Source organism: Heloderma suspectum, chromosome 16 (assembly GCF_057233095.1).
Source record: "Heloderma suspectum isolate Gila_16-S chromosome 16, 16-S_ref, whole genome shotgun sequence".
NCBI classification, from domain to species: domain Eukaryota; kingdom Metazoa; phylum Chordata; class Lepidosauria; order Squamata; family Helodermatidae; genus Heloderma; species Heloderma suspectum.
This window is the reverse complement of record NC_139473.1, coordinates 6,736,404-6,751,280: the sequence shown is the minus strand read 5'-3', so window position 1 is coordinate 6,751,280 and position 14,877 is coordinate 6,736,404. Positions and strand designations below refer to the sequence as shown.

Here is a 14,877-nt window from a genome sequence, read left to right as displayed (position 1 = left end):
CAGATCTCCAAGCACGTTTGGCCTTCTCAAAACAGGGAGGTGTTGCACGTCTTGTACAAATGGCATTTGGATAATATGCGCCTCAAAACGACAGTGGAGAGTGAGCGGTTGTGAATCTGAGGTGAGGTTGCGGGCAACCCTCTAAATAAGAAGAGCGCTGAAGAGATGACGCTAGAACCCTTCTCTCTGACTTGCTGGTTTTCCACAGGCAATGAATTATCTAGGGGACGATTAGGTTGTGCAATCGGCCAACTGCGTTCTGAGACACCACTATTCAAGGAAGGATTGTGCCGTGTGCTTTTTTTGACTGAGAGTTGGGAGATCCGGGTTCTAGCGCCCACTTGGCCATGGAAGCTCACTGGGTGACTTTGGGCCAGTCACAGACCCTCAGCCCAACCTACCTCACAGGGTTGTTGTTGTGAGGATAAAATGGAGAGGAGGATCACGTACACCGCCTTGGGTTCCTTAAGGAGGAAGAAAGGCGGGATATGAATGTAATAAATAAAAAATAAATAAATAGTCACAAGCAAAAGAGAGAGGGGCACAGCAATGGCTGGAAGAATGCAACAGGCCGAGCCCATGGGGTTCAACTGTAATTTGAGGAGGGAAATGGCTCAACAGATAAGAAAGAGGGACAATTGCATCTCCTTCTGGCATTCTGTGGATGGAAGGGGAGCATCTCCAAAATGGCTGACAGCGCCAGCGCCAGGATTCTGAGGGCCCTTGAGGAAGACACCCTCAGTGGGCCCCTCCCTCCGCGAGTCCACCTTCTCACCACCATGGTCACCAGCTGCTCTTGCTCCTGTCCTACCTCCTCAACTTTGCTCCCACTTGCTTGCTGGACAGGCAGGGAGCCAGGGAGCAAGGAGGCCGCGGCATCTCCCGCTCCTCTTCCTCACCGTCTTTTTCTGGGCCAGAATGAGGGGCAGGTGAACAAGCAGCTTGCAGTGATGAAGAGGAGGAGCAAGTCCACAGGGCTCTTGTCAGTGAGCCCCTGCTGGGGTGCGGGCCCTCGGCAGGTGCCCAACCATGCCTGCCCTTGACGCCGGCCCTGGTAACTGAAAACACATTGCTAACTTGTCCATTCATCGAATGCTGAGGATGATCAGGAGCAGTTTATTCTCGTTCGAGCTTGCTGGGGCAGGGACAGCAAAGACACAGTTCCCAGGAAGAAGCCTCTTCTCCACCCCCATTGAATGCTAGAAGGAGGTGCAACTGTACTTTTTTTTAACTGTTGAACAATCTCTCCTCTCCCCCCCCCCATTTTAGATGTTCTGCATATGTTGGGAACCATTGATTAAATTACAATTTAGAGGGAAGGCCCATAGCTCAATGGTAGAGCCCCTGCTTTGCATGGAGAAGGACCCCGGTTCGATCCCCAGCTTCTCCAGGTAGGGCTAGGAAGGAATGCTGCCTGAAAGCTGCTGCCCGTCAGTGTTGACAATACTGGACTAGATGGACCAGTGGTCTGACACAGTATAAGGCGGCTTCCTATGTTCCTGTGTACGATCAGTCCTCATTGGTTTGGCTTGTTGCCTTTCCCACGCATGTACGTCACTAGGTTTACTCCTGTGTTGAGCAGGGGGTTGGACTCGGTCTTATAGGCCCCTTCCAACCCTGCTATTCTATGATTCTGTGAGGACTTGCAACTGGATGTGTGAACGGACTCCATTGCAAAGCGTTGCGTCTGAGGGGAGGTGAAGTTCTCTCTGTGGGTTTTCATCTGCAAGGGCTCATCCATGCACGTGGGTTGCGTGTTTCCATTGCACGTACCTCATTTGGTTGCTGCGAATGTGAAAAGACCCTTGGTTGCCATTGAGGTTTATGGAGTGTTTTTGAAGGGTGCCCAAGAAAGCACAAAGAGGCATTTGCAGGATGGCCTGTGAAGCCACGGGGGCTGGTCAGTGAGTACCATAGGAAGCTGCCTTACGCCAAGGGAGACCATTGTTCTGTGTAGCTCTGTGCTGTCTACCCTGACTCGGAGCAGCTGTCCAGGGTTTCAGACAGGGGTCTTCCCCAAACCTACCTGGAGATTCTGGGGATCTCCAGGGGCCTGGGGCCTCCTGCAGGCTTTGCCCACTGAGCAGCAGCCACTGAGTGGCAGCCATTGAGTCCGTGACCCTTGTGCGCCACCGAAAAGAGCAGATCGTTAGTGTTAATCACAACGCCGTTTGCAGCCAAGAGAGGAATCGAATGCCATGGAGCCTTTTTGCAGCCTAACGGAGGGTCCTTTCCATCCTTGCATTAAGGTCCAGCTTTTATCCTGGTGAAGCAGGCCCGTTTCCCAGTCTAGTCCACCCCTTCCCACCACTTCACCTTGGTTGCATCACCATGTGGCAAGAAAGAGACCCTACAGAATGCCAGGCTTTTAATGCGGGTGGCTCCAATCTGGCGCCTACCGATTTCGTTAGTGAGTACATTTAGCAGCTTCGATGTATGTTATTTGAAAGTTGCCTACTTGATGGTCTTGTAGGCCCCTTCCAACCCTATGATTCTATGATTGAAAGCATATCACTGTGTGTGTATTTATTTGGTTAATAAAATGAGTGCAAGTTTCGGTATAGATTGCATCCCATGCGGCAGACAGGGCTGACCTTGGCAGTACTGCCCGTTCAGCTCTCAGCCTTATGCAGAGTCTGTCCATCTCTCTGTCCATCTGATGCACTCAAGGCCCATCACGTTATCTGGGGTGGAGTTGTGGGAGGAGAGAGCCAGGCCTTTCCCGAGCACCTGTGTTTGGGGTAAGAAGCCAGTCCTGTCCCAGATCCAGCCTGTTCATTTGGTCCCCTTGAGCTCAATGGGAGCCAGTCAGACCTAAGCCAGGCCATATCTGCATGGCCCCTCCCCATCATTTGCATAGCCACACCCTTACCCTATTTCTGATAGGAGTTATGGTAACAGAGGGTCACAGAGAGTGGTGGGGGGGAGAGAGATTTTCTGGAATTGGCTAAGTAGTTAATGTACGTATAGATATGGCAGTCAACATCAACATTATCTCTCCTCACCTACATCCTGATAGGGCAGTCAAATGTTCCCAAATTATTCTGGCTGTGGACCTCCCCCTGCCCACCAGCCACACCCCCAAACCTGTTTTAGAGGACCTTTTAAGGGATATATTTTGGATAGGTTTTCTTTCATCTTCCTCAGGTTGGAATTGAGGTTGTGCCCATATGGATGTGATTTCTTCTCCTCCTCCTCCTCTAATTGAGGAACCTACATATGTTCCTAGTGGGTGGCTTTCTGACATGGCAATAGTGGTGAGAGGGTGCAGTTTTCAAAGCATTGCCAAAATCAGCGTGAAGCTCTTTGCAAATGGAAAGTGATTCTCTCACAAACTTCCTGTGGTTCACCAAAGAAGAAAAGAAAAAAGAAAAAGCCCAGCTTGGCAAACCCACCAGATCCTGGCAGTTAAGAAGGAACATTCCGCGTGGACTGGTGTGTGTCTTGTGTCTGTCCTAGGTGAATGAATAAAATCTCCAGGGTAGCGTTCGACAAGATCTCTACCTTGACATCACTCTTTCCATGTTGACTTGTCTGCCATAGAAACCCTGGGCCTTGCAGTGGATTCTGGGAAGTACGCTGGGGCATGGTTGGGATCTTGACTGTGTGTTTGTGTGAGTCAACACTGTCCTCCCCACACACACACACACACACACACACACACCTTGGGATTTCCCCATGGCTGCTGGTATGGTCCTTTTATGCGTGGATGGTGACATTTGGGCTACATAAGGATCAGGACTCAGAGAATTGAGCTTGAACATAACGTATATGAGAGAGACCGCTCTTTTTTCTTTTTTTCTTTTTCTATGGCCAGAGTTTCAGGCATGGTGCAGGAGAACAAGAGAAAGGCAAAATTTGGTGCTGGGCACTCCATCCCTGCTGTCATTTTTGTGTGTGAAGTCAGCGCCTAGTCCTCATGGTTGCAAAAAGATACATTTTGAAAGTGTGGGGGCAATGCCTACTGAAATAGGAGCCAGAAGGGTTGTTGAATAAGAAGTCCAGCAGGGCATGTATGCGTGTGTGTGTGTGTGGGGGGGGGCTTCATTCACCTGCCATGGCCCTCGCTGCTGCTGACTAAATGCTACAGAATGAATTATGCAAGCTAGTTAAATTTGCAGAATAACTTATTGGCAATAAGAGAACTTCTGGAAATGTTGCCCATTTGCATAACATGCACAAAATCCATTTTTTCTAGTGCAGCATTGGATTCATTTTATTTCAGTGTGGAATACATATAGCTCTACCTGTGTTGCACCATAGTCTCCAAAATATCTTTTTGTGTGTGTGGGGGCGGGATCAGTGCTTATGGCAAGCTCATGCATTGTAGCGTGTGCCAAATTCTACTAAAATCCAGAAGGCTTCCACACTGGGGAGGCATTAATCTGGGCTGCGAAAACAGTCCCACGACTCTTGACGTTGGCTGCACTTATACCCGAGAACAGTTTTGCTGGGGAGAGGAGGAGGAGAAAATTGCAATTCTTTGGCTTGGTGGAGAAGAAGGGGAGATTGTGAATGCCAAAGTCAAACAATTTAAGAATGGTTTTCTTGGGCAAAGGCAATAGCAATTTTGTGTCTTCCAAAAGTCGCCGACAACTCGCTTACCCTCTGCCCAGTAATTATGTTGCATTTGGAGGAGACTTAAATGCCGTCGCAGGGAGCAGTGAAAAGAAGACTAATCACAGCCGTGGCTTCGACGCGAAGCCTGACACGACTCAAGCAGATAAATCATCCAGAACGCTCGCTGCTTTCTTTTGCGGCGTTCGCGTTTTACTGTGGAATGCCCAAAACTCATAATGGGGCTGCATCTCCACCGTGCATGGTAGAACTTTGCACAGTACATACCATTCTGCGCCATTTTGGACAGAGCTGAGAAATTTGCATCTTGCCCCCTTTTAAAAGAAGGAAACAGCAACACACAGTTAGTTGGGCCTGCGAGCTCTAACTGGTTTCTTATGCCGCAGTCCTACGCGCTCCTGTTTGGAGTGAGCCCCATTAAACACAGTGGGGTTTTCTTCCAAGGAAATATACATAGGACTGTACTGGGTATCAGCTGAAGCACGGCTGTCAAACCTCTTTCATCCCAAGAACTGAATTCAGTTTCGGAAAAGCTCTTGGGGGCCACATTCCAGGGGTGGGCAAGGCCAGGGGCAAAATGGGTGGAGCCAAAATACTAGCATAAGAACATCAGAAGAGCCCTGCTGGATCAGACCAAGGGTCCATCTAGTCCAGCTTTCTGTTCACACAGTGGCCAATCAGCTGTTGACCACAAGCAGGGCATGAGCACAACAGCACCCTTCTATCCATGTTCCCCAGCAACTGCTGTACATAGGCTCACTGCCTCTGGTACTGGAGTGGCACATAGCCATCAAGATTAGTAGCCATTGATAATCTTCTCCAAGAATATGTCCAGCCCCCTTTTAAAGCCAACCAAGGTGGTGGCCGTCACTACGCCCTGTGGTAACAAATCCCATAGTTTAACCATGCACAGTGTGAAAAAGTTCTTCCTTTGATCTGTCCTGAATCCCCCACCAGTCAGCTTCATGGGAGGACCCCACTGGGTTCTAGCTTAAAGCTTTTACTGCCTGTAACTAAGCCTTAGGAGAGACATCTTAATGTTTTAGAATGGGGGAAAAAAACTGCACAGAAGCTGGGAAACCACCAAACAATTGATGGTTGGGGGAAAGGGGGTGGGGCAATTTGGGGAACCCAAAAGGGCTGGATTGCACTCCAGACGCAATGTATTTGGACCGCAGACCTGAAGTTCAACAATCCTGAGATAGTGTTAGCTGAATAATCATATATCCTGTGGCATGAATGAAACTCCTCTGTTCTCTGCTAAGATTATTGTTCAAGTCCCAACCCCTCCGTTGTTACATGCCAATGGAAAATTCTACTTTGCCTACTGTTTGAAGAATGGAAGTAAAATAAAGTATGCAGAAGGAACCTTAAGCATATTATTTAAATGCAGCAAATAGAAGCCTTATAAACTGCTTCCTTGGATATTGGATCAGAGCAGATCCAAAAGAATTTTATTTGTTCAGACCACAAGTCATAACAAAGCTGATGTCAGTTAATCCCTGGTGTTTTCACCCCCTTGTTTCCTTTATTTCCAGGTATGCTTCTGGTCACAGCAGACACGTTGGGCCACGATTTCCACGTCTTCCAAATTCTGACCCACCCCTGGTCATCTTCGCAAAGCGCTGTCCATCACTTGTACACGTTACACCGTGGGGAGACTGAAGCCAAAGTAAGTTGCATAAGAAACCACGAGGCTTTTATCTGACTTGGCAATTGGGGAATCAACGTGGGTGTCCTTGGAAATTGCTTGTCTTGCAGTCAAGTCAGAGGAAGGCCACTTAAGATGGATTTGTGTGTTTTTCTAACAAGATGTGTGTGTATGTGTGTGTGTTTTAATGTAGTGATAAAATATGGCTGTGCTCACTCAGGAACCAACCGTTTGCAAAATATTTTTGAGTTTCGTGAACCTCCACATTACTGAAATGTCGAGATTGCAGATTGGAACAGCAATATGGTCAGCGTGGAATAATGACATTTGATTACTTTTCTTTTCTCTTTTTCAGCTGACAAAAATGTATCTCAGAGTTTTTGTATAATAAAACAATTACGATGGCAATAGATCTTAAGAACATAACAAGAGCCCTGCTGGATCCAGCCAAGGATCCATCTAGTCCAGCATTCTGTTCACTCAGTGGCCAACCAGCTGCCTACGTGAAACCTACAAGCAGGACATTAGTGCAACAGCACCCTCCCGCCCATGTCCCCCAGCAACTGGTGTACATAGGCACACTGCCTCTGATACAGGAGGTAGCATACAGCCATCAGGGCTAGGGATGTACAGATTATGTAAAATCCATTCCATCTGTGTTTCGTGGATCATCACATGCCTTCCATTCCACAGTCTGCCCATCAACAGAATTGGACTGTTTTTTAGTTTCCCGAATATGCGCAAATTTGCATGTGCAAAAAATGTGCAAAATCCCCCCAAATGCACAAAATCCCCCCAAATGTGCATTTTCACGCTGTAGCGTTTGGGGAAATGTGCAGTTTTGGCTCCTTGTTTTTAATGTTTGCATATTTTTCAATGATGAAATTTGCGCAAAATCGGGAAAGTTAGAAAAACAGCCCGCAAGTCAGCAGTATCCCCCCGACGGGAAAAGCCAATCTGCTGCGGAATCCGCTGGTCAGATTCATCAAAATCCAATCTCACTTAGTTCCGTTGCGGATTTCTCTGACACCCCTAATCAGGACTATGGCACATGCATTGCAGAGTAGCTTATTGCTATCTGGGCAAAGATTAGCGCATTTAAAATGCCCCAGCGAAAGCACCCCTCATTTATTTATTATATATTTATTTACACACTTCAGCCAAAAATGGCTCCCAGAGCCGCTTACAAAGATTAATAATGAGACAGTCCCTGCCCTCAGGCTTACAATCTAAATGACATGATGGAAAAGGGATTGGGAGGGAGGAGGAGAAAAGCAAAAATTCAGGCACCAATTTTTAGTTTCAAAGTTCTCATAGATGTTCTTTCTGGCAGGGAAGGTCAAAAGGAGCTCCCTGCAACTGTTCCTCCTCTGGACGATAGATGGGGCTAAGTTGGTCTCCCCGTTACCATGATGTTCTTCCTGGGAGAAAGGGGGTGTATTCTCCTACTGACCCTTGGTTCTCTGAATGCAGCCAAAGTCTGCAGTCCCAGAGAACTATCCGTTTGAACTGTGTGCTGTTCAGGTGGAGTGAAATCATATCTAGAATCCAGTTGCCAACCTCTGTCTAGCAGACTTCCAGTCAACAGTACCTCCATCTCATCTGGATGATGTTTGTTTGACTTCATCCATCCCAAAACTGCCCCCAGTCACCTGTTAAAGGTTTTCACCAAGTCCCTGGGATTGCGAGATGGAAATGAGACGTAGAGCTGTGTGTTGTATACGTACTGATGACACTTCCACTCAAACCTCCAGATATTTCCTGGAAAATACTTTGGGCACAATCCAGCTCAACTTAAGAACCTTTTAAATCCCATTTCAATTGGGCAGTTATGAATATGTGTTTGTTTGTTTATTTGTTTTATTAGCCACCCATCTGGCTGGTTACCTGGCCACTCTAGGCGGCGTACGATACTAGTAACAAATTTACATAATCAATAGAACAACAACAAAAGGCAGCTTGCAATCATTAATAAAACTCGATAAAAACAAGAATAAAACAAGTACATTCAACACAGTTAAAAATGCAACAATAATAACATGTTAACTTTCTTCCTCTGAAATAATTGGCAATACTCATTGTGTGAATATTCACCTTTCCCTCCCAGTCCACTTCAGCACCATTGTTTAGCCTGACTGCTGCAGTTTTCTTCTGACATGGTTAATTCTGACCAATCAGGGATCTCATAGCAATTAGGAGGACGCCCCTGAGGGCAAGATAAAGTCAACTAAGGCTGGATGAGAGCAAGAGAAGGCAATGCAAGTGAGTGGTTGAGTATTTTCATAAGTGGTGTTGAAAAATCTTCAAGGAAAGGGAAGTGTATTTGATCGTGTTCACAAAAAGCTGTGGGTAGTTTTGGCTTGACTCTAATTTATTTAAATATATGCCATTTTAAGTTGGCTCAGATACTACGGTTAAGAGTGAACTTTAAAACAATCAAGAGGCAAACAAAGAAAAAAAAACTGGGCCACTTTAAAACCAGCCAAGTTGGCAAGAGACAGTGTGTGGGTTTGACAGACCCCCGACATCTTGAAGATGTCTGGCAATGGTGCCAAAGTGGTGGTTGAGATTGCCAAGGATATCCTATCATTTTAAGCATTTATGTAATTGCACGTATGTGTTTTTAGCCTTTGCGTGTAACAAAGTACATCAGCCGCGAGGAAAACAGCGTCTCGACAATGCCTGTGTTCTGAAAACCGCGCGTGTAAATCGCACTGTGACCTACAAGGATTTTTGAGGATGTGTGTCTGTTCTGCAGCCCATAATTCTCAGCACCGGGTGTCTCGAGGTTTCCATTGAAGGACTGCCGTATTTACTTGTGACGGTATTTCATGCACACACACAGACGGACACACGCACAGCACACAAGGACAGGGCTTGCTAGCGCATGCCTTGGCAGCCATGTGCAGCTGTTGAGCTGAGTTCATGTTGGATATTGCTGCTTATTTTTTTATTTAACCCCTATCATAACTAAAGCTGGGCCTAATGCCTCTTCCCTTTTGCAGGACAACTCCCCCCCCCAAATGGAGGGAGTTGGGGGTATTAAAGATCAGGTGGTCGAGGGTTTCCTTTCTTCTATTGTTAACAGGAAAAAAAGTGTTGCTGCTGTTTGGGAGGGGACGACTTATCTTTAAAATGAGATGTCTGAGGCCCCCCCCCCTTTCTTAAGAGAGAAAAAAATGTGTCTCCTCAAAATGCCCAGTGTGGAATGACATTACAACATCATGTAGCATCAGTCCCATGGGGCACTGTGCCCCAAATTATAAAGGGAATTCTGCTGAGCTCCGGAGGGCAGCCAAGACACCCCTTAAAGAGTCAGCAACACTTTTTTTTCTGTTCGTACGTTTAAGTAGCATGAGTTTGGTGTGATAGCTGAATTGACAAGCCGTGGTTTGCTGTTAGCTGGTCAAACTGAACAAGAACATCCCTCCAATGGTAACCTCTGACTGCTAGAGGAGGATGGGTTGATGTGGGGGCAGAACACGTATGTCACCCCAAATTTTAGGAGGGGGTAGAAAATCAGGATAAAAATCACTAAACAAATAAGCAAGCTATTGGGCCCAGGGCTGTTCCTCCCATGGTCGTTCAGACCTTCACACTTTTTTCTCCAGGAAAGGAACTCCACTCGCCCAACTGTCCTAATCTGGCCACAGGAGCTGCATCTTCGATGTCCCACACTCGGCTTCAGAGGAACTCTAGTTTGCACGTACAACAAGGAATACTTCAGACTCAAAAGCCTAGAAATGAAGGCTTCTATGCCTGAGCTTTCAAAACCCATCCAGACACAACTGCTGGCCATCAGAGTCACCTGAGGGGAGGCCCTACTCATGAGTAACCCTTTACTCACGAGGAGTTTTATTCCTGAAGCAGGGGATTCTTTGCCAGGTGTCTGACCCAGCCTGCACTTTTAGTTGTCCGCAATCCCTTGAGCTAGGTGGTAGCGCAGCTTCTGCGTCCAAATCAGAAAGGGGGCACTCCACATCTCAAGGGGACGGTTCGGATACTGTCTCTCCCGGTGGCCCAGGAATCCTCCTGACTGGCCCCTGGAAGCAGGCTGTTCCTCCGTGATGTTCAGCTCAGGGAGTTCTAGGTGTCCTCTGAAGGGGTTTCCTCCGGAGGGGGCATGGCAGTCCCCCACGTCCGTGCTCCGAGCACTGGAAGCATGCTCTTCAAACGTGGAGTATTATTATTAGGTATCGAAGGCACACCATGTTCTGGAGGTACACTGTCGTCCTCTACATAAACAGAGGAAGGTTTGGTTCTCAGCCTGACCGCGCTTGTCCCTTTGATCTGCAAGCGTAAACACACACACCAAAAGGCCCGCCGTGCCGCGTTATCTCAATCCCGAGCAAATAAACTCAGCGATTGCGAGGCAGGCTGGTGGCCAGAAAACCCGTGTAATCTTCTTGGCTGGCCAACTCTTGCTTACCCTGACTCTTGGGCTGTTGTCGCAAGCGAGCTTGCTTGAGCCTAGTTAAACAGAACGAGCAATGTAATCGTGCTGCCGTGTGCCGCTGGAGGGCCGGCTCTCCTTTTTCCAGGCCGTGCAAGATTTGTTTTCCTCGGGCAGAGGTTGTCAACAGTATGTTTAAGGTGAAGCTTCATACGCTGCGGTGGCTCACTGCACTGAGTTTTTGTTTTTTCAATCGAACCCTATGAGCTAGTTCAGAGGAAGTGTGCAGATGCGGGGTGGGGAACGTGCGGCCCTCCCGATGCTGCTGGACTGCAACTCCCATCCACTCAAGCCAGCGTATCCCACGGTGAGAGATTATGGGAGTTGCAGTCCACCAATACCAGGAGGGCCACACCTTACCCACCCCTGATGTAGCCCCTACACATGGAGGGCCAGGCGGGGGGGAGCCAGGCGTGAGGCCAGGGACATGTCCCAGTCCAGTCTTTATTGGCGCTCCTGGAACCACATTGAAGTGGTGGATGCTTTTGTCGCCAGGGCCCCCCCAAGGTGGGGGGATAGATTGGCGCATCTGTTGGCATCCTGCACAGTGTCTAACTCAGCTGTCCCCAACTTGACACCCTCCAGATGGGTTCGACTGCAACTCCCATTATTCCCAATGGGAATGATGGGAGTTGCAGTCCAACCCATCTGGTGGATGTCAAGGTGGGGAAGGCTGCTCTAACAGCCAATGGCAATTTTCAGTTCAATACCAGAATTTCAGTCTGCATGCGACTCCAGCCGTGTTCATTGTTGAACGGTGGGAGCAAGATCAGGTTCACACACCCCTGCTTCCCAGCTGCCCCTGTCTCTGGATGCTGCGGCTCTCTGTGCGCTTTATCCCTCTCCTCCTTTGCAGTGTGTGCCAGGAAAGAGGCTTGGGCAGATGCCTCTCCTTACCCACTTTTCGCCCCTCACTTCCAAGGGTGGGCTGAAGCACCAGCAGAAAAAGGAATGAGCGTCCAAGGTGTGTCGGAGATGGGGGCAACCCTACCAAGGCCTTGTCTGTTGTTTGCCCTGGAAGAGAAGAGGATTACAGGCAGAGGTCTACAATATTTAGCTTCTTGTTGCAGCCAAGGCCCCACTCTGGTTGTGGAAAGAATCCCACCTGAAATCCTGGTGAGATGCTGCCAGTCAGGGTCAACAATACTGGGCTAGATGGACCCAGGATCTGACACAGCATGAGGCAGCTTCCCTCATGGGAACATCGGAAGCTGCCTTATACTGAGTCAGGCCCTTGGTCCATCTAGCTGAGTATTGTCGACCCTGACTGGCAGCATCGTTTCAGGTGGGATTCTTTCCAGCCCTACCTGGAGATTCCGGGGACTGAAACTGGGACCTTTTGCCTGCAAACCATACGTTCCACCCACTGAGCTACGGTCCCTGTCCTTCTGCTGGCCCCTGACCTTGCACCTCTTCTTGAGGTCAGGGTCAGTCCTTTGCTCCCCTCCCCAGCTCCAAATGGGAGTGTGTCTGTTCGGCCCTGGACTGCCAAGGCAGCCCTTCTCCAGTTCCGAGGTGGGGAGGAAGGCCGCGGTGTGTGACCCTCTCAGCCGTGCCGTGCTGAGCGGTTAAAGAGTGCTCCCCACCTCCTCTGAGCAGTGGAGGTGCATCATAAAGGGCCCAGAGCTGTGCTAGGGGCCAAATGGGAAGCCTGTGAAACAGGATGAGGCCCCTGAGCCAGCAGGTGGCCTGGTGGTATGCAGTGGTGCAGCTCAGTTATTTGAGACCCCGGAGTTAATGGTCTCATAGGGGGCCTCTTTAGATGGCCATGAGGATCACGCCAGTTGTGAAGCACACGCCTAACATTTCTCCTCCCTGCCCCCCACAAACCGCTGTTCCATGCCTTACAACTGCTTCAGCATTCCTGATAGGTTAGAAAGTTTGCCAACCCGGGGGGGTGGGGGGAGGAGATAAATACTCTGAGCATATGCAGTTTAAGCTCACTGAAATCACTGAAATTTTAAGCTCACTGAAATCATAGCACCATCATGACACTAGGAATAACCTGGAGTTTGCTTCTGCTACCCTCATGCCCCCATCACCTGCCACTCCCTGGGTGGTCATTTACACTTTTTCCCCCAGCTGTGGGGCCCTGGACTTCGGCCCCAAAGTCCACCCCTTCACTGCACCACTGATGATGTAGCGATTTTGTGTAAAACTATTAAAAATCTACCCCCGATCCCTTGCACCTAATGTGTTTGAGGTGGAGGACGTGACACAGCCCTTCCCCCGGCACATCACCTGCATCACAGATAGTTGCGTCTCCCCAACCCCGGTCTGATCCTGCACCCCTCAGACCATCTCTTCTTCCCGTCGGTATCTTCTTTCTTGTAATTGACATGGGGATGAAACTTTAAACAGCGGTTTCTAAATGTACTCAGTGTTGTGTTACTCAATAGGTCTGTGATTACTGAGTGTATGTTTTCACTGATCTTTAACGGAAAAGGTGATTCTAAAATAGGCAGAGCTGGCTGGGCCGCAGTGAGCACCTGCTGTGGCTGCAGCTTAGAAAAAGGCCTAGAGGACCTGAGCCATAATTTCTCAAACTTCAGATAGTTGACACACAGACCCAGTTCACACGATCGCGGACACCCACTGTGGCGTCTTCAAGCTGTGGTGGGTTGCAGTGCATGCCAGCGACAGGCAGTTGCCACAGCTTATCATGATGTGCAATCTGTGGCTTATTGCCCTGGGTAACAAGCCCCCAGAACCCATGGGCTGCAGTAGGGTTCTGGGGTGGCTTGTTAACCAGGGCAACAAGCCACCCTGCTCAGGTTCGCACGTCATGATAAGCTGTGGTGCCCGCCCAACACAGCTTGTACATTCACAATGGCGGCCAGCACGCACCACAGCGGTGGGTGCCGGCAACTATGTGAACCAGCTGACAGCATTTTTCTCAATTCAGACTGGAAATGTGTGCACCTGGAAATACTGGATGGGCCTTTTATGCAGCATGTTTCGGCCGCCGGGCCGAGGCTGAGATGGTCACCGAAGGGATTACTTGCCACCTAAACTCAGTTCTGCATATGCCCCGATTCTGATCTCAAGTACTGACAAAGGAGGGGCTGTTGTTATTGTGAACAAGTTGGATGACGTTTGAGGGACAACTCTCCCAACAGTACGTTTCATAGGCCACTGTTCACAGAGCCCACTGAGAAATACTGAAAGACCTACAAGAGAAGGATGTTCCTTCAGATGGCCAGGAGCAAATCTGCACAGCTTCAACCAGAGGTCTCCTAGATATCACCATGCATCCACAAACCTGGGAATCCTAGGCCCTCCATTACCTTGGATTTTGATGCTCTCACAGGGAGGGGTCTAGATATGTGGACTCCAGCCTCAGGCCCTACGCTACTGGTACCTTGGTAGTGGGATATCCCTGACTTCCTGAGAAGCTATAGCTTATTGACAGTGACCCACAGAATAGTATTCTGGTACCTGTGGATGGAGCATCTCTATACACTCTTCTCCTCTACAAAGGTAGACTACACGCCATCACAAATAATATTCCTGATGACAATACAACACATTTTGCTACCCAGATTGTATATATATTTTCTATTTTAAGAAGTTATCTGTAAGGGTGAATGCTGTCCTTACTCACACTTATTTCTGATTTAGGGACAGCTTGTATCTTTCAGTCAGTGACTGCTCTGGGTATCCGCATAGCCACATAGTATGTCCAGCATATTCAGGGCCAGCTGAGAACAGTGCTCCTTCTGCAAAAGCCTGTCCTCATCCTGAGGTCCATCAGTGACATTTTCATCCTCTGGACCGACAGGAAGGAAGCTCTTGAGAAATGGCTTCAACTGTTTATGAACTCATGAAGAAACCACCATCCATTGGAGCCTGCACCAGTCTATGCAGCAGGTTTGGTTCCTGGATTGTGCTGAGACACAGGCTGGGACCTCCTCTTTCAGTGGGTGTTTTGGGTTGGGAGGAGCCCTGAGTTACTTAATTTTTTCCCCAAGTGTGCCCAGGCATAGAGTTTGGGAGTTACTGATCTAAGCAGCATAAGCCGCTTCTCTGAATAGCAGACAAATGAAGTCTATGGCTCTTACTAGGGGTGGGGGAGAAATGGCTTTTAATGCAAACTTATCTAATTTGGCACAGGCAAACCAAAACATGAACCAAAACTCAGTTATCCTTTGAAATTTTCACTCCTCTGAATTTTGCGATGGAGTTCTCCAATTAC

General features: G+C 48.6%; 1 protein-coding gene across 12 annotated transcripts in view; it reads left to right on the top strand.

Annotated features, from left to right (window-relative positions):
• BCAS3 (BCAS3 microtubule associated cell migration factor) overlaps window positions 1-14,877 on the top strand; it is a 583,990-nt gene that overhangs the window by 152,642 nt on the left and 416,471 nt on the right. For all 12 annotated transcript variants that reach the window (XM_084823239.1, XM_084823238.1, XM_084823242.1 and 9 more), the window contains one exon: window positions 6,117-6,250. In XM_084823239.1, coding sequence (XP_084679365.1) covers window positions 6,117-6,250 — 134 coding nt within the window. The remainder of the gene's footprint in view (window positions 1-6,116; window positions 6,251-14,877) is intronic.